Below are 26567 nucleotides of genomic sequence, written 5' to 3'. Positions count from 1 at the left end.
CAGCTGAAATGCTGTGAAGAATATGTGAGGTTTATGTGAGGTTATAACTATCAAAGGTCATGGATGAGCTGGTTTTGGCTTTCTATCTCTCTTATGCATGGACAAGTTGAGGTGTACTTACAGAGCTGGTTTTGGGCCCAGTGGCTCCTGCACTGTCCCGGGCCAAGGCTACGATGACATTGCTCTTCTCTCCAGCCCAGTGGACCACCATCTGGTTGTGAGAGTCGTTCAGGTTGGCCTGTAGGAAAAAACAGGTTGGACTCAAGTTGCAACTCATGTAAGAGGCAAGAAGACACAGAATATCTCTTCAGATGAGGGTTGGACCAATGTAACAACCAAATACTGGGTTGGTAATACTGATCTGGATAAAATAAAACCGCTTTAAGCTAGCACACTGGTCTAGATCAGCAAAACCAGAAACCTACCCAAGCAGACTTCAGAGTAATGCAAGCTAAATCCAACTTATCTATAGAGATATTGGGCCACTGCAGAGCAACAGAAAAACACTAAATAAAAATGTAGCAAATGGAATAATTATTGTAATAAACTTTCTTTCAACTGTAATTATTATTTTTCTCTCAGAAATCGGTATCTCCTTGGTGTTTTGTTCTTAATTGTGTACTTAATTTGTCAAAATCAAATCACACAATCAAGTTTTATTTATTTTCTGCCATAATATTACTACAAATCCAGTGCACACACTGACAGTAATCAGCTGGCATTCTTTTGTTTCTCTGTGACTCGACTTGAATTTCACACATGCTCCGTTACTTCGTGTTGTCATTTGAATCACTGACTTACATACAGAGTGCTAATGTTACAGCACTACCACTGCAGAGAGATTTCACAGTCTGGTAATTTGCCAAAGCCTCAACGGGTCATGTGACAGAGAGACAGCCAACACTAGCCAGACCCTGTCCTCTCTACAATTCAGGATGAACACAGCAGTGAGGGCCAGAGCTGCTAATATGTCTGTCAGCAGGTGTCTGAATAACATGAGCAAAAAGTAACATCTAGTTAGGAATCAGTGCTAATGCTAGCAAGCTTGGCTAACTAGTTTCCACTTTCCAAGTGAAAGGTAGTTAGCCTTCCTTGCTAGCCTTTTGCTGTCATAAAGGGACAGATGTCTGTAATGTTAATGGTAAACACTTGTGCTTGTTTAAAAATAAGAGAAAACTGTATTTGTAAGATATATAGGGCTTGGTTGTGCGAGAGGTCGCAGTGCACATGGGCAACTGAGAGTGCCTCTCCAAGCAACAGCAACAGTTTACCATGATATATATTGTTACTGTGATATTAATTACAAACCACCGATCGGTGTTAAGATGAAGCCGCTAATGAAGAAAAAACAGACGTGAATTGTTACCCATTCTTATTATCTCTGTGAATATGTTTCAGACTGAGGAAGAGGAACAGGTACAACAAATCAGCTGATCTGCTGACAGTACAAGAATAGATGAAGACATCTCATCAGCTCAACATCAGCTCATGTATGACTTGCGTCTTCACAGTAAAACCACAACCATAAAGCTTGGAAATCTGTAATGATAAAGACACGTGATCGAGCTCATTTCACTTCTTTCAGTTTTGAAACTAGAGATGTACTTTTTTTCTTTAATGGCTCAAGTGTCAAACTAAAGCCATGCACAGAGATAAAGAACAACGGCACTCAAGGAGCTGAACTACCCTTCCAAGCTTCATGACAACTCTCAAGGTATGCAAACAAACAAGGCTGTGACCTGACACAACCTCATGCAGTAGAGCCTGTCAGAGCAGTTCCAACAACAGTACAAAACACACTGGGTGTATAGTCTCAGCAGTTTAATGAGCAACAAGGTAATGCTGCACTGGTAAATCATTTTACATAAAAAATCATCCATATGAATATCTGTAATGTAAAAGGTGTCGCTCATATGACAAACTCACAGAGAATAATGATAACACAACTCTGCAGTTTTGCTCAATACTAAAAACAATTTTATCATCTGTTCTGGTTTTCTGGCTCATAGATTTTACTCTCATTAACCATGTTTAAGACCCAGCAGGCAACCTGGAAAAGCTCTGATAGTCCACAGGAAGTTATCTTCCAAACACACCCCGCAGCAAAGTTACGACTAGTTTAAACATGGTTAGATACAGCTGAAAGAAGAGTGTAGGTTGGATTCATGTTTATTAAGTGAACAGAAACACAACTCCAAATGACTGCTAATGTTGCTCCATGTCTGCTGGGTGTATGAATAAGTTTGCTAAAATGCTAGTGTTCATTTGGTGATGGTGTAATTTTGTGTCGTGTCCAAAATAATCTATTACTGCAGCTTTAAAGGTTTGATATTAAAGAATGCAGGTTCATGTCAGTACAATTTCTACGTTCCGTGGGTAGGGCAGATTTTTTTTTTTTTTTTTTTTCTGATTGTCAAAAACTCCAGTAAAAAGACAAAAGCCAACAATGTGTTATTCTGGGTTCAGACTACACGATTAGAACCAGACCGGACAGACGTAGGACGTTGTAAAAACAAAATATATGCGATGGGCATAATGACTGATCGTTTTATCCTGTGTAGTATATCATAGTGGGCAGAGCTCAAAATTAGCACCATCTACTACAAGCCCAAATTCTGGTAAAATATGCAAGTGGCTGGTAATTTTGCTTCATTCCCCAGCCAACAAAACAATGGTAATATATTGAGTGGCTGCTAAAATCCGAACATTCACTAGCCATTTGGCCAGTGGAAAAGAACAGTTCCTTTTTCATGACATCTGGTATGCCTTACGATGCCCAGATGGAAAGACTAACATGTTCAGATTTTTTTCCAAACATTGACCAATAGGAGTACAGAACACTATTCTGTCCACAACTCTAATATGAAGAAACAAAGAGGAATGATGTTGTTGGTGCCGCAGGGTGGAGTTGTGAAACAGAGGAATGGTCACAGTCATTTCTTTCTTCTGTTTTTAAACTTTTCCAAACACGGTAATACAAACTAAATTAGACGCTGTTGTTTGTTTACATTCTGTGACTGTAAGCTTTGATCGGTCAAGGACCAACATGTAGTCGAGTCACAGCAAGTATTTATGACACAGTGACCATCTGAGGAGACAAAAATATTGTACAGTCTGAGCCACCCGTCTCTCAATACTTCTCTAGCCTCTCTGTGTCACAAAGACCAAGCTCATTCATTGCAAACGAGGGTGCAAACTTTCAGAAAAGAGTCAGACAAAAACGCAGGGAACTATTTTTCATCAAACAGTGCGTTTGCTGGGAACTATTTTCAGCTGTGGATGAACATACATTTGCTGCGCTGGTGAGTTTGTGCAGCAGCAGGCCGGTGTATGTTCGACTGAGTCAGGGCAAACTACAGTGTGTGTTCATGGTAATGAAGGAACACCCTGTGCAGCAGTGTGGCTCATTGATGTGTTTAATGGTTTTTGGACAACAATGGAGCTGTACAGCAGAGAGAAACGAGCTACATAGACCGCATTTGTTACAAGGATCAATTTATTGTTGGTTTTGGTCCTTTTATGAGATTAGACAAAAAACACACAACATTGAAAGACTTTTCCTTTTACCATACAACCTTTGTGATAAAGGTGTAATAGTGTGCATATGTAGGTACATCATGTCTACTTCCATGTACAGGGTGGGTAATGTAATGACCTGCTGCATCACATACTAATTCCATTCTCAGTGCTCCTCCCATAGGGCACAAAGATCAATGAAAAGAAATAGGCTATTTCATCTTTTTCATTGTCACTGCTTCACCATCAGTGCTGCTTTCCTTCCCTTATCTTTTATTGATGATCCTGTGAGGGGGCAAGCCTCTGAAAGGGCTCTTTTTTTCCCTTCAAAGGCTTTTTCTGCACTTTCCTAGTGGCTCACACCGTGAAGTAAACAACAAATATATCTGTTGCCCCTGTCAGCTGTGAGCAGACACAGCCCTCGACCCACTTCTGATTTGTAACGTCAACTCACACAACAATGATGGCGATGCTAAAACGCTGGCATTGCGATAGCACAAGGAAATGGAGCTTGATAAAATATTCAGCCTGAAACATTTTAACATAGCAGTTAAGAAGAGACACTGGCAGTGCAGCGAGCGTCGCCGGGCCTGTTATGTTGTTAACATCAAGGATTGAATTCAACATTCTGCAACACTCAACAACAATACAAGGAGGGATACATGGAAGAAAAAGCAGAGACGCCAATATCACCACCCACAGAGGCCTCAAAAATCTATAAAGCAATGCAGCAACAACACATATTGTCTTTTAGTTAGGGGGATGGGTAAGTCTACATATTTATCATAAAATAGCATGAGACATAAGAGATTGGCGTAGAGAGATATGTCCTTGTGCATGACACTGAAGTCATTTCCAGAAAACAGCAAAGCCAACTTCCTGCAGGACTAGACTGTGTGTCGCCAACAAGACACCAGTTTAACCTTTTACTCCAGTAACTTAAAACAAAGGGACGAGTATGAGCAGCTGTCATGATGCCAGCCTCCCTGATACACAACTTGTTTTTCCATCAACTTGCTTTGGTCATCAGCCTCCTGCTCCTCCTCTTCTCCATCTTCCTCAGTCTGCCTCCCTCAGGGCCGCCTCAGTAAAACCAGGGCTGTCTCTCAGGCCGGGGTGTTTCAGCAGTAAATCTCTGCATTTTCGGCCTCATTGGCTGCGGTGCGAGCGGGCCAAAAGGGTGCCAGCGGCTCCACGGACTGACACAGCTGAATCTAGAGAACGATGATGACTGTGAGATAGAAACTATTTGCCAGGTTGCAGCAAATTGCAGCATTAGAGTTAACGCTGCAAGGGACAATACGGATATCATCGCTGCCCTGCTCATAGGTGGTGGATCAAAATGGAGGCAGCACCAATAAAATGGGCTATCGACACCATAATGAGGAGCATTTGCAAACCATAACAGCTCCCTGTTATCTTCTTATGCAACACAGCACCTTTGTTAGTTTCATATACTGCTAGTATAAGCCTGCAGAGCACAGACCTTGGTGTTTGGCTCATAATTTAAGCCTCACAGCTCTCCTTCAGGCTCCACTGATGGACCTTCCTCCCACAAGCACACAAGGCTACACCAGAGCTTTACAAACATGTTCATGACATGGATGCCCAGACAGTTGCCTATTAGACAGCAGCCATTTTCCTTCAATTCTGATCAAACGACCTCCACTTGAAACTTGAAAATTAACAGTGCACTGTGTAAGTACATCATTATTGATACCTCCCACATTTACAGTGACAGTGTCTGTCTCTCTGAACAGGAGATCCAACAATGAACACTTTAAAATGGGCTGCAAAACAGCACTGAACTCTTTAGCTGACTGCTCATTTTTCCAATCTACGTGACTACATATCTTTTTAAAGTGAAAACCCTTCAGATGTCATCCTGGTAGATTTGATTACACCTGTGGTTACTGGTTTTACTCCACAACTCCCAAAGTTCTGTTTAAAATCACCGAAATGAAAGCAAACACACCTTGGTCAGCTTATCTGTCAGAAATGCAACAAAAGACCATCCTGTACCTGTGTAGTCGCACAAACTTTAAGCTGACAGACAATTCATCGCCTTTTGTGGTTTTAAACCATGAAAGTCAATCATTTGAACAAAAGCCAATGCAAACCTCCCTCAGTGACATTGCTCCTGTGCCTGCATCATAATAAAAGTCATTTGTGGTTTTGCATGTTGAACTCTTGCAGGAGGAAATGTCGCATCAGTCCTGATTCAACTGCAGGTGAGCTACTGTCACACAGCAACACTGAAGCTCCTTTTTTTTAATTGTTGGTTTCCTGTGAATCTCTTGTGGATGTGTCGGCATCTTGAATCCTGCACAAGAATGGTTGATTCCTCCACTAACAATAAGAACTACGACATGGGGGGGAAGTTACTAAATGTAATAAAGAGAAATACCAATACTAATATATAATTTTGCAGATACTGGCCAATCACAGACATATCAGTATCGGCATGTACTATATGTTGTCCAATATGCACCGATAAGAAACCCTGTCCTACTCTTGTAACCAGAAGCAGAAGTAACATAATAGTAACATCTGGAAAGAGACAACTCTGAAGGATGAAGGACATAGGATGAAGCAGCTGTGTCAGAGCCAAGCGTCTTGTCTGAAAATAATACACACCTTCAGGCTAACAAGAATTCAGTATTGGTCATGGTATAATTCCTATTTAGCATATTGCATATGTGTTGTTTTCTTTCTCCATTTCCCCTCACACTGCATTGCAACATGGCGGATAGTCCAGAGGTGGCTCTATAAGTGGCAGAGAGGTGTTCCTTATCTGCTCCCGTACATCAATCTCTGTGACAGCTTTGTGGTCACTTGGGGAGTTGGGGGTTGGAGGGAGGGGGGTGGAGTAAAGCGCATCGAAGACAACCAACAAGGCTACTGCATTGCCATGGTATCTGTGTTTCTGTCTCACACTCACATACATAATGCATTCTGTCTCACCAAAAGCTATCTTGTGCACACCCTTCATACCTGACAGAGCTGACAGGACTCTGTAAACCCAGCAAACGCGTCGGGAAGTGGCACAGGGGAGGGATTTCACTCTTTTTGTGATGGGTCACTCTTCAGCCAGACCTTGAGAGCCGACAGACTGGAACAGTGAGTTTATCGCCATCTTAATAGTTCCCCATTCTCTCTCTGGTGGGGAAGCGAGATTAATATCTGCACTGCCACATCCTGCTCAAATATTTAATAGAACACAAACAACTATGTGGCAAAAGCCTAAAGTTACATAAATTGGTACATATACACCAAGAATCAAATTGAGAAACAAGACAAAAAAAAAGGTAGACTTCACTCTATGTATCTGTAAGCATGATGCAGAGACAAATTCCAAACCAATGTTTGACTAATATTTTCTATTTAATAAATTTACGTTGATGGTGTTATAAATTTTGGACCAAGAGGCATCTGATCTGGATGGATTATTGCCAAAGTTGCATTTCAGAGATTGATTTGTAAATGCATTCACGATACTTCACTGAGTAAGCATTAAAATCCAATAACATTGTCAGATGAAGAGTTTAAAAAGGTCAAAACTTTCATTACAATTGAGTACATCACATAGAGCTGGGTATCACTACAGACCTCCTCATTCTATACAAGCTGATTGGTTCTATATTAACTCAGTTAGGGATATTACAGTAACAAATACCGCTTTTGTTTAGATATGAAAAAAATTCTGAGAGAACCAATGTTATAAATTGTACACTGTACTAACCTGGTGCATTATCAAAATAAATATTAATGTTTACATTAACAATCGAATTCAATGGTTTCAGAGATGTGTGGTTAAAATCTGCCTATGGAGAATCTAATTTAGCATCTAATGATTAAAAATAAAAAAATAAGACATTTTCCTGTATTGAACAACCTGCCCTAGACAGCTGTGTCAAAGATCGGAGTGTGTTATGCTAGTAGTGGCTAGTGTAGCCTTGAGCCATTAGCCTTTGGCACAGGAGTCGGCCACAAAGGTTGGGTAAGTTCACTTCTTTCCAATGCCACATTCTATACAATATATATAATATTAGAAACATCTCTGTGCATAATATAATATACCACAAAAAAAACTGATATTTATATAACCTTGATGAAAGGAGGATTTATTGTTCAACTGTCGGATCAGACTGCTCTAGCTTTAGTTACATAAGTGTAACTAAATGTTTTGTCAACCGAGTGTTGATGACAAAAAAGAACAAACGCCACTTAATTTAATAAATTAAATTAAATTTAAAAAAATATTTTTCAACAAAAACATAATTCAAAGCAAAATGTGAGTTTCTTAAAAAAGTTAAGAAATACAAAACAGTCCTGCAATCCTTCCAGTGACAATTTCCAACTTCTACTCTCCAACCCACTGGCTGGCACAGAAGGGGCCTCATGAAGACCTTCTTGTCCTTCCTTGAAAAAGATTTTTTGGTCAGCACAGGTGAGACAGGTCAAACAGGCTCCTATGTTAAGGCCCACTGAGTCCCTAAATAGAGGGCAATTTGGAAATAGCCACGAAGACTCTTAGACACCATGCATCCCATAAATAAACAATAATTGAAAATGTAAGGCATTTTATCACTCTGTCCAGCTCGACTAATTACTATTATGAGCCAACTCATCTTATTATAACATTATAACATTCTTGTCCTTGCTAACTTGTCTGTAAGGCAATCAGTGGTGTGAAATTTTTAGTTAACTAGCACTTTAGCATGTCTACCAAGATGCTGTGTAGATGACCAGACAGGGGCACTGAAAATATCAAATTAGAAGTCTCTCTTCTGGTTAATGATTACTTTTTCCTTATGATAAGACAGAAGACATCTCATTAACAAATCACAGCTTTAGTCAAAAAATAACTAATTAAGTTGCACTTAAAAGCGATTAATAGAGGTGACAAGTTAGGCAGGAGCAGCTGAAGCTAGTGCAGGTAACGAGGACCTCATTAACAAGAGAGCCTCTGATGAGCTCCTGGGCTCTGCTAATGGTTTTTCTTTGCTGTATTAGCTTTAAATAGGACTGTACATTGGTGTTGAATGGGTTTGTATCCATCAAGTCAGCAAAAGATAGTTTTTGCTCTGCCACGACACCGCCATGCACACAGAACTCACATTATACACAGAGCTGATGAAATTCAGGGAAAGGAACAAAAAAATACTCTGAAATCCAACTTCAAACACGACGCATGTGTTCTGATGGAACTTTAGTTTATCAGTCAAAGAGCTGGTGAAGAGCAGGTGTGGGCTTTAACGCTCGGGTAACTTAAGGAAATTAGATGTGTGTGCTCCTAACAGAATTGAAATTAAGAACAAGAGAAGTAAATTAATCTTTTGGCTGTCAGGCATCAGGCTTCTTACATTTGTAATAATTATTTATTTGTCATTTTTAATATCTCTCATTATTCATCCCCTTTAATTTATTTTGTTCCCTGTTTATTAACAATGAAATGTTTCTATCATTTTTAGACTGTCTGAAAACAGATAAAAGAGGTCAATCAGTAAATGTAAGGTCAATAATGTTGAGACGAGACTGTTTGACTAGTTGGTACACCATGTTTGACCTCATCTCCAAGGGCCAGTCCTATGTCCACAGCTACATGTCAGCTCAAGAGAAAGGTCTGGCTGCATCATCATTCTGCTACAGGGGGAAAAACCGCTCTGACTTTCTGGATTTCTTTAAACCAATCACAATCGTCTTTGATGGCGTAAACCTGCAAAATGGTGCGAGGGTGAAACTTGTTATTCTGTATGTAGAGAGACAAACCTTGAAATTTAAATACATAACAAACAAAAAAAGGAAACAGCTGCTAGCTTCTTTAGATTTGTACCGTTAGCTTACTTTTTTCTTGTTCTTGTTCCTTCTAGTTGAATGTTTGTTATGTTTGTTTATGTTCATGCTTACATCTATGTACATCGTGTGCGAAGAATAACCAAGTCAAATTCCTTGTTTGTGTTTCACATACTTGGCCAATAAAGCTGATTCTGATTCTGATTTTTTCTTAAATTTAAGAAACTGTGGTGAAGAACTGTAGCTGGCACCACCCTACCCAGCAAAAAAAAAAAACACTAGTCAGTCACAAAAGCTCTCTGAGTTGGCTAGCTTGCTAACTGTCAATCAGGGCCCTGACACACCAAACATCAGAGAACTCGTGACAACCAAGGCTGACTGTTGCACCAAATCACGCCACCTATGTCTTGACCAAAAAGCTGCACTTGAACAGACCACAAAAACCACAGGAAACAGCTTGTAGCTTGTACGTTCTGAGCCTGCATGACAGGAAATACCTCTCCGCACCAAGCAATCATAAAACAAATCTTTATCCTCTCATCTTTAAAATCAAGTGCAAAAAAAACAAAAGGGTTTTCAATCACTTCAAATGGCACTGTGTTGTCCCTACATGCTTACATGTGTATTTGTGTCACATCCCAAGCAGTCGAGCAAGGCTTTTCCTTTCACTAACAAGCCATTACATGCAACTGGCTGCATTCCTTATTTGTGCTCAGATCCAAATAAAAAGCCTCTGGTCTTGTCTAGCTGCAGGGTTTTTAAAACTGTCTGACAACAGTTGAAAGCCTTATTAATGTATATTGATTATTTGGGGTGAAACCAATGCCATTTGGACATTTTCAACTGCAGTATTTCATATTCATAAAGCATATTCATCGGCATTAGAAAGTGTTCACAAAAGCATGACCAGGCGTAGATGTGATGCAGCCTCTCCGCGTTTGTCATCCAGACCAGACAAGTGCAGGTCAGACAGGTCTCGTCAGAGGATTAGCAGTGGAAGTGAAACTTACACCACCGACACAGTTAAACAAACTGAAGAAAATGCTGCTAACCCAATCTATTACAATAAGCTAGAAACTAATTCCCTCAGTAGGTGTTGGCACATGTACAGTCTGTGTTATTTCCCATCATCCATCTGGAAGAGGATCTCAGTGTGTTGGAGTTATTCCATAACACGGCTCCTTTCAAGTCTTTGCATCTCCCAGCCTAAAAATTGTTTTTTTCTTCCACAAAGAAAATGTGATCCTTTCACGTGTTGTCAGGCAGCTTCTGCTGTCTTTACACAATTATGTGGAACAAAAATTCAAAGATTTTTGTGTTAGCATCAAGAAAATGACACTTCATTTGATTACAAGGGATTTCTTTGCAGCCCAGGTTTCACAGCAAATACAGAAACCACTCTTTTGCTATCTGCTGCATTCCTCTCTTTTCTTCCCACCCTTCTGGCACTTTGATATCCGACTGGTAGCGTGGAGGAGTTGGGCTCTGTGTCTGGTACTACCAAGGAGCGGAACGGAGCAACAATACGCTTGGGCATTTAGCCTACACTCTCTCCCTCCACCCTCTTCCCCCCTCAGCTCTGAGCTTTCCATTTTTCTACTGTGGGGGGAAGAGTGGGGGGTGGGGGCATCGTGGCCAGGAGAGCATCGGCGGCAGAGCCAGTCTCAAACAATGACATCATCTCTGCAGGACTGGCAGGCAATGAGGGCTCACTGCACGCTCTCCAGTTTGCATGTGTAAGTTAGCCTGTGCTGTTAGCTAGCAGTGTATTTCTGGCAACAGGGAGGAGGCACAATTGAGCCACTGTCCTCACAATGTGACAGTGGGACATCCCCGTTTGGGTTCTTTTCAGGTTAGCCTTCACTAATAGAAAGGAAGTTGTTGACAAAAGTGAGACAACAAAAAAGACTTAAAAGGATCAGAAGAGGCAGGAAAACTGGTGATCAATTTGTGTAGATGAAACTGAATGTTTACATGGCTCTAATAATGCAAGGCTGGTTACTATGTAGAATATAATGATAAATATTATATTGAAGGTCTTTAAGGCTGAATGACAAGTGGGCTAAAGTTGTACCATACCAAGAAAGCTCTGCTTGAAACATCTTGACAGCAGCTGCACAAACTCAACCAGAGAAAAACTAATGAAGATGTTTTCATACTGGAGCTAAGTGCTGTTACACACTCACACACACACACACAATCGGTTTTAGTGCCTCCAGCCCGAGCTCAGGGAGCCAAGAGTGAGAGTCAGTGATGAATTTTAAGGAGGCTTTGAGAATCTGAATCGGCACGCAAGTGTTATGGGTAGAGACGTGTGGCATGAAGCTGTGCGGGAGTGTGTCAGCACTGTGTGTGTGTGTGGTGGTTTGAGGATGCAGCTCGTGGGAGACTGATGCTGCTGTAAACACTGCTGTACACACTGCTCCAACTCTGGGTGACTCTCTGTCATTCAGTTGGATTTTAAATGCGCGCACACACACCTCTCTCACACAGGTGGTCGTCTGTTAAGATGACTTTTTCTGTTTTTGGGTCAAAGTTGCCTATATTACTTAATGCTGTGCTAATTACAACCCACCTCATCCATATTGTCTATTTAGCTCATGTTTGGCTGACTGCTGCGCCTAAACATGATGAAACTATTTATACAGTCAGTCAAACATTTGACTAGGAGTAGAGATGATAGTGTTGATGAGATGTTGATGATCCATTCAGAACAGTATGTAATTCATAGCTCAGACATTCTACAGAATTACATTCTCCAACTCCATCCCCCCACTCCGTGAAACCACTATCAAACCACCCGGCTGTCAGGCTGGCCGTTCCCTGGAGCCAACAGCAGCGCACTGGCAGGACTAACAAACAGAGTTGTCCGAAAATCACTACGTTTGGCTAATAGACACTAAGAGTCGTCACTTGGTTTACTTTCATTGGCAACTGTAACAATGGGTCTCAAACTGAGTATTTTTGTCCGCTTCCTGGGATGATTGGTAGTTGATCTGTGGGTTTTGTATTGAGCACTGCCTGCCTTCTTGTCAAAGGTCTGAGAGCATTTTCTATTTAAGTATCTAGTTATTGTTATGGACTTCCCATTTTTTTAGATTGTTTGTCCTCAGACAAATGTAGTTGAGCCCTACCATAGGCTATGACTTTGGGTGTATTCAGTTGTGTAACTGAAACTGAGCGTGCTTGTCATCACAGAAATAGATCATAAGAAAGATGTTTATTGTAACTTTGGCAATATATGCTTCCCTCCTTTGAATCCACAGCTGTGGTCGCTCACCGAAGCAGCTCCAGTCTCTTTATATGTCTGTGGCACAGTAGGCTTCAGTGTTGAAAGGATATAGAGTGGTGTAGTCTGTAGTCCTAAAAGCCAGAAATCAGTTAGCATTTGTGAACTTCCAGTTCCCTCGTTTCGCGGTCAGTGGGTTTGTTCAAATGGTTTTCAGTTAAATGTGTGAAATAAGGTGTGTGGTTACCACAGACCGAAGATATTTACACGTTGTGTTCTACGACATAAAATCCATCATTAAATGCCCCACAGTTTAATTATAAAGCTCTTCCATGTGTTCAAAAGGGTTAGCGGTTGCTAACAAGTGTCTAAATGAGACTACAGACATTAAACGTCGTCACAGCGAACAAGGAGACTCATCTACTCACTAGTCCGTCTTTACAGGGCCAATTTAGTTACAAACTATTCTAACTCTGACTTTACAACTCGTACATTGATCAATTTATAGAAAACCTGTATAGTAATTGTGTAGTAAGACCACAATGTAGTCTCTTTATAGATGTTACCTTTGTACTTCTAGTGATTTAAATTAAGCCCTGAAAATCACAAAAGTGGTGTTCATCTGTGAAGATTATCTTGCTGAACAAAACATGTAAGTATCATAAACTTGTGATTGTCACAGAGATTATATTCAGTGATATTCCAAAAGCCAAGTCAAAAATCCTGTGAAAGAAGTGGCTGTAACAGTGAATTCAAAAAAATGACTCCACTATCAGAATTTGATCCTTCTGGGTCCAGTAACATTTGGAAAGTCCAGAAGAGCTATAAATAATTTTATTTCCATTCAAGCTAGCGGGGGGCTACACTGGAAGTTAGCTGGCTCAGCTGGTGGACGTCTTTGGTACACATGCTGTATGGGTCCCACAGTGTGGAAGATCCGGGTAATTTTATACCCAGGAAGTCGTTCTTTTTGGCTTCATGCGTCACTCCAAAGTAGAGCGTTTCTGAAGAAATTTTTACCTAAACTATGAGCAATAACATTTTAAGTTACCTGGATGTTCCTGAAGGTGATAATATGTTGTGATTTCAACTTACTCCATTGCCTCCAGGTGGCCAAAAATCTGTTTGCCTCTTTGGAGCTTCATTGTATGTTCAACTATGCTGACTGCAAAGGTTGTCTTACACTCTTCAAAATGTAAAATGCATAATTTAATCAAATTAGTTTTCACAAGCAAAGAGCGATCAGTCTCCAAGTGTTTGAAAGTGCATGTGGACGCTTTGAAGAAGTGGTCACAGGTTAACCCTAACCCTAACCCTCTCTCTATGTAATGCTGCTACATTACATAACATACGCAAAACAGACATTAATTAAATGTGAACTTGTGTTGCTGGAGTGAAATGTTCCCGGACATGGTGGTAAATATAGAAATATCGCCAAACATATATTTGAAATTCTTGCACACTCACGGTTTTGCTTCTTACTGTTTATTTACACTCCACAGTAGTGCGAGCACATGATGATTAAGAGAGGTAATTGTAGCATCAGAAGACCAGAAATAGCAGTGACACTGTCTACGAACAACAACAACAGCTGGTGAACGAACTGCAGATAGGAGGATTTAAAGTAGTTTTATCTTGTCATTAGGATGCTCCTCTCCCATAGCCACCAGTCTTATGTTTCCAAACAGCTGACTATATAACACTGACACAGAGACAGATATACAGCCAAAGAAATAAAAAGCTAATTCATTTAACACAACAAAGCACATATTACTTGGAGGCAGGAGCAGGAGAATGGTTTTCAATCTGCGACACATTCTTTCTTTCAGTTTGGTGTTGATTTAACTATAAAGTTCATTTGTTTGTCAATTAAAAGAATAAAAAGATCTTATGTAGGGGTGGAGGGTATCCTGGTTTCATTACCATCACTGGTGCTCGTCTGATGAGTTGGTTGATTTTTATTATACTACATATCGAACTGGCCGCTTTTATATCTCTCAGCTGAAACTACGGAGGGCAATCACACTATCACCTCTTTAGGTACAAAGTTGTATTGAGACAGGACAGGATGGGCCGGGGCTAGCTGGTTAGCATACTAATTTCAGTAGACATCTCTGCAACACGGATCATAGATATCTTTGACAGAACTTAAACACTGTTGTTTCTTCACACTCTGTCCATAATGTTAGCTCATTTGTTAAATGTTTTAGATGAAAATTCTGGCCATATCTTATAAATTGCCCCTATTAAATACATGTAGACTTTTTTCCTCCTATTCTGAATATTCATTGAAGCCACCATCAAACCTCAAGCCAATTCAGTTACCCACAGATTAGCTCAATGGATGCATAATTAAGTATTCAAAATGTACCCCACTCAGACGCTCTCTAATTACAGCGCCTGCTCAAGCTTCTTAACAAGTCCAGTCATACCACACTACAAGCCAACAGGGACAACAGGCTGAAGGGAAAAAAAACACTTGACAAGCTCAGCATTTAATAAGAACCTCCGCCGGTCGCATCTTTCACAGGCAACGAAACCTGATCCTGATGTGACTCTCTGGAGGCTATTTGTCCTGTCTGCTGTGTTTGGACTGCGGGTGTCACCAGACAAGAGAGCGGTAGTCAGCATGAGACAGCAGGCTGATGACGAATGATGGAGAGAAACACTTCCCTCTGCTCACCTCTTCTCCTCTACCAAGCTAATTCAGTGTTTTTCAACCACTGACACCCACTAATACAATGACTAACACCCACACTGTTGTTTTCTTGTCTGACCGATCCAGATTTTTCTTCTTCCTCTTTTAGATAAAGATTATTTTCACCTGCTTTCACATTCATTTTGTGGCCCTTGGGTGGATTCACAGGATACAGGTGACGTTGTCCCTAACCAACAGCAAGTTAATGACAACATGATGGCTTCATCACAAAAAGGGTTTGGTCTGAAAACAGAATAGATCTATGGGAAACTTTATGTGTTTTTAAATTTGGGAGAAAGGTAAACACAATGCAGTAAAAGGAGACTGAGAGACGCCCTGTGGCTACAAATCAAGTGGGAATAATGCAACTAACCTGAAGAGACACTTAAAGCTGTACCACCCTGCTATTAAAGTCACAGTAGGTTAGCTAACTATAAGTCCTAATGTTAATTAAGTATAAATTCGCTAAGGTTAATGTAGTGTTACTCGCAGTTGGCTAGCTCAACTTGAGGCAAATTTGCTAGCAAGCCACATTGGTTTAGCCTGAGGGGAAGCCAGTTTTTCTCTCAAAATAAAGGTTTCAGCCTACTGTAACCAAGTAACGAATGAATAAGCCTGGCTTCCATTCAAATGCTGGCTGGGTTAATGGGTTAGCTAACATCAGTTCAAGGTCTTGACAATGACGTTCTAATTTGTCCGGAACGAGTAACTGTTTAGGTCAGACCAGTGAAATGCGTCATCATGTGCTGTCCTGTTGTTCGAGCGATCAAACTGTCCGACATGTTTGAAAAGAAACCTGCAAACCTGGAGCTGCTGATTATGCAGAGGATTGTTGGCCTAACTGAATCACTGTAGCTTAAAGACAGAAAACATTTTGACTAAAATGTATTTATCTTTCATCGACTAAAACTGGACTGAAACTATGAAGGATAAAAATGAGTTAATGTGACCAAAACTAACAAGTATTTTCTTCTAAAGACTAAGACTGCAACTAAAATAGCTGCATAACTTACCACTGGTTTGAGAAGCTGGATCCAGTGAATTTGGGTAAATTTTACTTGTCAAAGTTGTTCGATCTGCAAATCAACTAATTATTTCAGCTCTGCTTGTAACATTTGTGGAACAGCTGTAACATGTGATGAACCGTCAGATACGCTTCCTCTTTACAGTTCCAGTTAATTTGTGTTTATGGCGGTTCCCAGACCAGTTCAGTGTAAGTTTCACAATGACGCTGCCCTTACTTTCACCATCATTTCTCCACCTGGAGAAGCCAGGCAATTCCCGGGCAATCATGTTTCATTCAGACTGTTACAGTTTGTTCTGAGATGCTTCATTACACATCTTCCATGGCGGTGTTGTCAGTGTGTGCTCAATAGCTATAATACAGTGCCAGAGGCTAGGAGAGTGCAACACCCTGTGCAAGACGTCGGACTACTGGATGAAATGTCTCCGTAATGAACGACAATAGCACCAGTGCCAATAACCAGACAGCAACACTGGACTATAACTATGACAAAGGGCATGGACTGCCCGAAAAACCAATGTAATTACTTCCAATCAAGTGTATTTCTGTAAGAGTAAAATATTATCAAACGTGGCTGATTTAGGACAGAGTCTGGACAGACAATGGCAACAGCTGCCCGACTGGTGCAAAAGAACAAATCAGGAGGATAATACTTTATTTCAAACAAGGCTGTGGTGTCTGTTCAGATAAAACTCCAAACCAAACCCTGTTTAAAATATTGCTATTTTATCTGACCTTGCATGGTTGAATTGTTGGACACTTACTGTATACATTTCCCAAACTGATATGTCTTCTCCTACTTGGGTTTTTTACCTATTTAAACAAACAGAACTGAAATTGTGATTCAATAACTACAGGCTGTCATTATATGACAATAAAGCTGTTTGATAGCTGCTGTCTGTGGTTGTGTTCCAGCAGGTGTGTAACTACAGTATTCACAGCCTTATTTTGAATCAAGTTAGAGCTGCTTTACAGTTCTGGGGTCCTCATCATCAAACTTTTCTCATTTCATTTCAGTACGACATCATCTTGAGGCAGAGGGTGAAGGGAACAACAGCATGTTTGTCACCTAGCATTAGCACCGCTGTGCTCTCGGCGCTCTTCACGCAGAACCACCGCTACAGAAGCATTGTTTCCGCACAAACACACCGACAACAAGACCGAACCCGTCTGCAGAGTCACCAGGGTTTACTGGTAACTTCGGCGTGAATTTAACCTACGTAGTGACTAGTCATGTCTTACTTGTGCTCGGTGAGCTGTAACGTCCCACAGATACCCTGAGAGAGCACCAGGTGAACTGACCGCCTCAGAGCCGTGTTCTGCTCTGTTCACCGGCTGTGCTGCTTCGAGGTTAAACGGGTCACTCTGCGACCCTTTCTCCCCACACAACGGTGAACACAAGCACGGCTGCTTCATCATAACATGTAAGAAATGATGTGACTTAGAAAACAACACTGGGGCTTGCGTAATTTCTTCAAGACATGCTTGCCTGCTAAGGGCAGTCTGAGGTGATGCACAGTATTCAGACAGAAGAGAGTGGTACCGCTCATCTGAGCACTACATTACCTGTCCGTACACCTTTGGCATGGCCGATTCACCGGTGCTCCGGCGGCGTCGATGCTGCGGGTAGGCGCCGGAGTCCGACCCGCCTTCAGCGGCGCTACGAGCGGCCAGAGGCAGCGCCGGAGCCGCGGCGCCTCCTCCATCTCCGTCCGCCAAATCCTCGTTTGCTTCTATTGTGAAAAATCCTCTGTTTTGCGGCAGAATGTAACGCTGCTGCGGCTGAAGACGAAGAGTCGACGAATTTATTCCAACAACCCAGAGGACTAATAAATATAAGGCGCACAGAGCGGAGGACTGCATCTTGCCTGCCTGAGATATCGCCATGTTTGTGTATGTTTGGCTTTTGCATTAGGTAAGACTGAAGAGCTCCTTCTACCGGCAGTGATGCCTCTGATGCTGCATTCACAAGCCAGGGGAATGTCGGGAAGGACCGGACTTGTCAGTTCAAAACATGCCTACACACACAAAGGCAGTCAACAAGCCTCAGATGCTCCACTATGTGTTGTTTCTATTAGGAGACAAAAGTACAAGAGAAAGGCCACACAAATAAACATGAAATTAATAAAGAAGATACGGAAACGATATGATTGACGAATATTTGGCGTTATTATGTGAAAACATGGGAAATTAGCCGTCTCTTTGGATAATCACTATGATTTAATGTATTCAGTTCACGTATCTTGGACAAAATTATTATCAATATTCAACTATGGTAAACAAAGCCCTTACCAACTCTCTGTTGTAGTGCACAGGTGAGTATTTGATTCACTTGTTGTGATTATTCCAGGTTCAAGATTCATTTGTTACAATGAAAAACAAGTGGTAGTCCCTGTATTTTATACAAGACAACCTTTTTTTTTTATAGTGGAGTGTTGGTGATGAGTTGAGGAGTGAAGCTGCTCTGTAGTCTGGTGGTACGGCGGCAGATACTTCTGTATGTGTTGTCAAATGGCAGCAGGGTGAACAGACTGGGACTGGGTGGGTGTTGTCTTTTAGTATCTTTGGGCTCTGTGCAAACATCTCACTTCACCAATGACACTGATGCTTTGTAGATGGTACCAGTGATGTTCTGGTGGTTTTAATCACCCCCTGTAGAGCCTTCCTGTCCTGGGCCGTGATGACCCATGCCAGTTTGTGATGTTTCCAGCCAGGATGCTTTCTGTTGCTCCTCTGCAAACGGTCTTGGCATGGGGATTTTGCCTTCTTTTGCCTTTTCTATGCTTTTTTTTTTTTAACCAGCTTGTTGATGTGTGATGAACATGACAGGTTCACTGCGAGGCTGGAACATAAAGCTGTTCACCTGCTCCACCTGTGCTCCACTGATGTAGACAGTGGTGTGCATCTTTGCCTCCTTTTTTATAAGATCAACAATCAGCTCCTTGGTTTTGGTTAATACCATTATTATTGCCAACAATGGCCATTTACAGTATATCTGTATCTGTGATTATTCTGTCAGATTGCAGATAAAATAAACTACATCACAAATGTGCTCCTTTAGCTCTGATGCAGCATCCTCTCACACAATATCCCGTCCACAACACTATCTGATTGGTAACACGTCACAATTAAAAACCTGTAAATAATAATCTGAATCTGCAGAGTAACTAAATTTGTCAAATAAATGTAGTACAGAGGACTCAGGTAAAGTATCTGAAAATTGTACTGAAGAACAGTACTTCTTTGGTTCATTTCACCACTGAAGTCTGAAGTGAGTGAGGTCAAATATCAAGTCAAGGAATAGTTTGATGTTGTGTGAAGCACATTTATTCACTTTATTTCCAATATAAGAAAATCAGTATCATTTTTTGAAGTCTTGTCATCACTGTTACCCCTTTTCAACCAAGGAAACGATATGAACAGCTCAGGTGCTGGTTCGGAGCCAGTGTCTACTCTGGAACCAGTTCATGACGTTTCGACAGCCAAAGAACTGGCTCCTGGCCAGGAAATCTGGTTCCAGAGCAGCACCAACACTTTGCTAGTCAGGAAATGAGAGCCAGTTACGTCAGGGGCTGGGGGCGGGGTTATCGTGACCAAGGACCAACTAAAACAGCTTATGACCACCATTTTTAAAAACCAGAGCTAATATAGCATGTTCTGACTTATGCATTGAATAACAAAAAAAAATTATAACTATTTTCCTCATTCGAAGCTACAGTTCTTAAAATGTTCACCCAACTGCACCCAAGACCCAATCTTCTGCTAATGATTTTAGGTTTTCCGGAAGAATTTGGACATAATCCACCTTCTTCATTATTCCATGTACTTTCTTTAGAGTAGCAGATCAACTGGCAGCAAAACAGCCCCACAGCATAATACTACCAGCACCATGCTGGACAGTCGGTATGGTGTTCTTGGGGTTAAAGGCCTCACCTTCTCTCCTCCAAACATATTGCTGCTCATTGTGGTCAAACAACTCAGCTTTTGTTTCATGTGACCACAGAGTTTTCCTCCTGAAGGTTTTTTCCTTGTCCATGTGATCAGCATCAAACTACAGTTGAGCTTTAAGGTGCTGTTCTGGATCAAGATCTTCTTTCTTCCACAGCAGCCTCTCAGCTCATGTTGGTGTAAAACACACTTAACTGTGGACACTGACACCTGTCTGCCAGCAGCTTCTAATTCATTGCAGACTTGCTCGTTGGTGGTTTTTGGTTGACTCTTGACCATCCTGACCAGTTTTCTCTCAGCAGCAGGTGATAGTTGGTGTTTTGTTCCTGATCGTGGCAGTGACACAACTATGCCATCCACTTTATACTTACAAACAGCTGTCTGTACAGATGATCTTAGGACCTGTAACTGCTTTGAAATGGCTCCAAGTGACTCTCCTGACTTGTTCAAATCAATAATGTGCTCTTTCAGATCAATGCTGAGCACCTTAGACTTTCCCATTGTAGTGTTTGTGCCTGTGTCTAATGGGTGTATCAAACACCAGCTGTTATCAATCAGAATCACTCAGAAGAAGTTAAGATGCTACGAACAAAATTTGGTTCACACAACTTTCTATAATCACCTAAACTGATCGTTCAAGTTACTGTATGTATATTTATGATCCAGTAGATTTGGTCACATTGTCAGAAGACCTATAATAAATTAATTACTGAACCCAACTTCAGGAATGTTTTTGTGACAAAGTAGTTTGTGTTTCACTCATTCATCACAGAAAAATGAGGACTCCAGATGGCAAGTGGATGTACACTTTTGACCCGACTGTAACTCTTCAACACTATCACCCAGACGTGTTTGCCCTCATTGTCTCTACTAGGTGATCGATTCAGTCGACTATTTTCACTGATTGGTTTATTCAGGGATTGTATTCATACACATCCAATAATTTTAATCGTTCCTGCTTAATTGGACTCCCACTTCTATGGGAAAACAAGCTTGTTCCGTGTTTCAACAACACCACAGGTGCAATGGGAGCCCTGCAGGATGTTTCATTATGGTTTAAAGTAACCAAAGACTTGCTCTTGAATTTGGTTTGGTTCTTAATTATGCAGTTTAGAGGCAGTGGTGGCCTTGTCGCACTCAAGGCTGGAGTAGACTTTGTGTTTTTATGGATGATTGTTACTGGTCAAGCAAAATGAAATAAGTCATTATTAAGGTACACTTTAATAATGCACTCCATTTAACCTAAATTGGTATTATTATTATCTGATCATTAAATGTAATACAGTATTGATGGTATCTACTGTATGTACTCTGTGTCATGGTGGTTGTTTCCTGACATTTCCTGTTTTATTTTGAAGTTCTGCCCTCATGTGTCATGTTTTCGTGCATTTTATTTCCTCCCTTTGTCTCTGTTACCCACCTTTGTGGTGGGTAATGTTTGGGCACAGGTGAAACCCTGATGTGTTTCACCTGTGCCCAATTATCCCTCCCTTGTGTAGAGTCTGTGTGCCCCACTCTTTGTCACTTGGTCTGTTTAGTTTCCCTGAGCCTGTTCCTGTGTCTCCATGTCCCATCTCCCCATGGTGTGTTCCAGGTTTTTGATTCCTCGTGTTATTCCTGGTTTGTACTTTGTTTGCTTTTGTTTCCTGGATTTCTCTGGTTTTGTTTTTTGCCTTTGCCTGCTTTTGTTTTTTTTGTTTTTATTTCATTGCCTTTTGGTTTTCAGCTTTGTTTAATAGAGCTTGATTTTTGTTTCGTATCTGCCTGCTTGTGTGTCTCATGTTTGGGTCTTTTTTTTGACACTCTGTGCCTTCAGTTTATATGATGGACAGTGTAATTAGTACAAGCTGTAGACCTAACTGTTCTTCAGTCTTCAAAACCTTCAGGACCAATCAGTACCAAACGAGTTTCTATATTCTCATGCATTGCACAGTAAGGAGCACCCACATATGAAAACTAATTGAAAACTAATGTACAGCAGACATTTTGGCTTGTCATGGAGGAAAAGCACAGGTGTAGTTAATTACCTTATGGATTATGATGATATTGATGAAATTTGTATCACCTCTGTTTTGAAAAAGGCCTGTCAGTGAACATGCTTAAAGAAAAAGTACACACAGAAATGAAAATTCAGTCATTATCCACTCAGGTCCATGCTGATTGAAAGTCAGGTGAAGTTTCATAGTCCACAAAACATTTCTGGAGCTTCACAGCAAAACAGCGTTGCAGCATTCTGCTAAACAACTGAAGTAGCTGGAGACTTGTTTTAAAATGTAAAAAGCAACTGGAAAAAAAACTTAAAACATAAAATGGCTCTGTGCAGCTAATCCAGCGTAAGATTTCAAAAGCCCCTGGATCCCACAATGATTTGAAAAGACAATATTTACACCCTATTTAAGCAGAAATCTTCACTGTAGCTAGCAAGCTAAAAGTGCTCTCCCCATCTGATGTGGGTGCACAACCAACTCCATGTTGAGGGTGTAAATACCATCTCTTTCAAATTCATTTGGGATCGCAGGGCTTCTAAAGACTTGGATTACACTGGGCAAACTGCATGGAGCCATTTTATGTGCCCAGCTACTTCAGCTGTTTATGAGAATACTGCAACGCTGTTTTGCTGTGAAACTCCACAAATGTTTTGTGGACTACGAAACTTCACCTGACTTTCCATCAGCATGGGGGGAGGAGATGATGTCTTTTCCTCTATACGCAACCAATTTCCTCTGAGAGTTTGTTAATGTACACTGAGTTCAGGTGGTACTAATCCAAATATGGTTGTCAGTGTGTTAGAGGAGAAATATGACACATATGAAGCACATTGTGCAAATGATGCCTTTTAATTATTACATACAGCAGACTGAGATGACACAGAACAAAAACACATCCCGGATGGAATAAGGCAAGTACAGCCAGGACATTGACGTATTTCCAAAAGGGTGTATTTTAACCTAAACCTTTAAACTCCATTATGAAAAGTCAGTCAGAAGGCCAAAGCCTCATATTAGCTTTAGAGAAAGTTTTGAACGGACGTTGCACAAAGAAATAAAGAACTTAATGTATAACAATTGCTGTATTTACATGAAAGCCCAAATAGTTGTTAGTAGACAGCGTTTCACAATGTTTCAAAACGTTTCTCTTAACTCAACAACACACAAAATTGAGATAGTTTTTAAGGGAGTCTGGGGACTTTTTCCACGGGGGACAAAGAAGTAGCCTATACTGGTTACTGTTTAGTGTATTGGTACAATGTGACATGTTTAGAATTAATAAAATATTGTCTTCTTTCATAAATTGAGTGTAAATGGTGAAATCAGTGTAAACAGTGTGTTCAAACAGCTGCTAAATGGTGGCAGGTAAGACGCACAGAAGCAGACAGGCTGGTACAGCCATGCTGCCACAAACTGACACTTTTTACAAGGAAACAAACAACTTCATGTTTTGATTTAATGCTGAATTTACAAGAAGACACCAATGATTTAAAATTTGTTGTAGCCGTTTCACAAAGTTTGTTAAGTTTCTCCTCATGTCATTGCTGTCTTGTTCCTTAGATTAGTCTGCTTGTGATTGCTCTTGTATGTTTTTGTTTGTCTGTCTTGCAAAATTGCTGCATTGTACATGTCATATGCTGCTATTGTCTGTCCCTGCTCTGTTGCACTTGGTTCTGCTCTGCTTATTGTTGCTAATGTATTTGTCCTGCTTTTATTGTTGTTTATGTCTTTGTCCTACTTTTATCTTATGTTTTATAACTGTTGTTTTAAACCTGCGTCTTGATTTTAGGATGCCACTTTACATCTGGCCAGGGACAACAGATGAAAACTAGCCTCTTGGCTAATTCTGGCATATTTACAGCAATGTTCATCAATATGCACTGTCCCTGACAAATAAAATGAATAAATAAAATAAATAAATAAATGAAACAACTCTTAAAATCACACCATTTATGAAGGGAGTCTGGTGATATTGTGGTTACTAATTCAATGGTTGGATCAGTTGAAACAGACTGTGTTCACAAACAGCTGATGCTAACATCAGCAGGTAAGGAGAGCCTATACATATCATTTACAGTACAGTGAAGCACATGGAGCTCAGACAGTGTGAGCCGTTCTGCCTGTTGTTGTGGCTTCTTCTTGTTTTGTGGAGGACATCAGGCGGTCCTTCAATGTGGCCTATGACACGTGACCACCTCTGAATGAGGTCTGAGTGATTGGATCTCAGGTGTATCCTCAGTGTGCCTTGGAGGTGTTCACACCTGTACTTAGAGCTGTCCACCTGTGATCAGTTCACTCAGGATGGATGTTGATACCAGGTCACTCTCCCCTATTACCTCTAATGTTTAAAATATGTTTTGGTTTGTTTCATGTGGCAAACAAGTGCAGGACATCCTATTAAGTGTGATCATTTTCTAATATTCATTAATGCCACACTGAAAGTGTCTGTATTGATACTGCACCTTTCTGTTTCTTCACTTTATTATTTTTCAAACCTTGGATTACATGTCCTTGATCACTTGTAAATCTTCTCTCTTTGGTTTATGTGACTGCTTTATGATTTTATTTGTCACACTGAAATAATCCACTTAGCTGCCACTAGACAGCAGCATTGATCTGTAGTTAAACCCACTTTAGCAGCTTCATCAGACATCCACTTTACTCACTGTGTAGTTCTAATCTTCCTCTGTATAATCCCATTGATGTAATCCACCCTGGTTATATGAAGGGATTTGAAGACGCTGCGCTTCCATGACAGCCAGTTTGTGTTAGTCTTGTTAAAAGAGACATTTTTCATGTGCAGAAAACATCTTAATCCCATCTGGGTATGGATCTGTCACTTTTGGAGCTGCTCAGGTCTTGAATAATTGGTCAGTAGCTTAGAAAGTAGTGCTTTAAAGGTCCAGTGTGTAGGATTTAGAGGCCTCTAGTAGTGAAGCTGCAGATTGCAATCATAGAATACCCCTTCACTTTGCCCTCCTTTCCAAGCTTGTATAATAACCTACATATGGTGGCCTTTACTTGAACATGACAAAAGAGAATGGTCCTCTCTAGAGTAAGAATTTGGATTGTCCATTCTGGGCTAATGTAGAAACATGGCGGTGCAACATGGCCGACTCGGTAGAAGAGGACATACTCCCTCTCTAGATATAAAAGGTTCATTGTAAGGGACCGAAAACACAGCAATTCATAGTCTCAGGTGGTTATACACTATTGAGAACATGATTATAATATTATTTTCTTTTTATAAATATTATTTCCTTTCTGCAAAAAGAATCCCCCAAATCCTACACACTGGACCTTTTAAAGGTAGAGCTTTAAAATAATGTTGAGTCTGAGTTATGTATATATATGATGTCGACTACAGCAGCATTTTGCTGCCACCATGGCAAAATTTGTTCAGTTTCTCATTAAAACAAGATACTTTTCTCCTTTTAAACAACGTAGTTTCCCGTTATTTTGACCTATTTTATTATTATTACTAGATTCCAAATTATTTTTTTTTACAATAAACCTTTCTTGTTGTGACAACGTATCACCTTATCTTGTAATATCACAAATCTTTCTCATAATGACATGATAAATTGGTATGTTGTTCATGAAGCTGCAGGTGTTGCAGGTCATGGGTGTGGACTGTTGTGTCTTTAATGCGATATGCTTCTTCTTCATCAGCAACAGTTGTTATGTGAATAAGGACAGTAGGAACTGGTTTAGAAAAAAGCCTTTTTGATGAATGCTTTGAAAATCTTTACTGGAAAGATCTGATTAGCTTCCTTAGGAAGGTCTGTGGACTGATGCAAAAATTGTAAGATGAAAGTCTCCTAACAGCAGAGATTCAGGTCGCCTTCCAGCTACAAAACTGACAACTGAAAATGAAAAAAAAAAAAAGAAATAATAATGGCCGCGTTTCCCAGATTCATTAAGAAGCTCTTAAGTGCTAAGATCTTCTTAGGAGCGCTCTTAAGAACGCTGTGAAAGAAGGATGTGTTTCCCAGAGTCGCTCTTAGCTTAAGAAGATCTTTCACTAAGAAGGATATGTAAGATCGAGCGGACCCACTCTTAACAGCCTTCTTAGCGACCAAATGCTCAGTGATCAAGCCGCGTCAGGGAAATTTATATCCTCCACTTTGCGAAATAATAAAACAATGCTCAGTGTTGAAATGCGCTCATAGCTGCGGACCACTGGCGCAAGAAAAAAAAATAAGAAAATGGTAGATGAAAAAAAAACTTTTTATTGAATTACACGTTTAAGTTTTCCACAACATCTGCATATATGAGTTTATAGTAGCCTACTACACATAAAAAAAAACAACAACCCTGTGGCATTTCACAGATATCAAGGGAACAGATGTATTAAACTCAGCTGAA

At 40.5% G+C, this 26567-nt stretch overlaps 1 protein-coding gene across 2 annotated transcripts in view; it reads right to left on the bottom strand.

Annotated features, from left to right (window-relative positions):
- Positions 1-18254, bottom strand: part of sorl1 (sortilin-related receptor, L(DLR class) A repeats containing) — a 101615-nt gene extending 83361 nt beyond the window's left edge. For both annotated transcript variants that reach the window (XM_084351131.1, XM_084351132.1), the window contains exons 1-2: positions 17830-18254; positions 122-238 (exon numbers count right to left, since the gene is read on the bottom strand). In XM_084351131.1, the coding sequence (XP_084207257.1) occupies positions 122-238; positions 17830-18150 (438 nt within the window). In that variant the 5' untranslated portion in view covers positions 18151-18254. The remainder of the gene's footprint in view (positions 1-121; positions 239-17829) is intronic.
- Positions 18255-26567: the final 8313 nt, after the last annotated feature.

Source organism: Pagrus pagrus (assembly GCF_965226575.1).
Source record: "Pagrus pagrus genome assembly, chromosome: 4".
In the NCBI taxonomy this organism is placed as follows: Eukaryota; Metazoa; Chordata; class Actinopteri; order Spariformes; family Sparidae; genus Pagrus; species Pagrus pagrus.
This window is presented reverse-complemented; position numbering and strand designations above follow the sequence as displayed.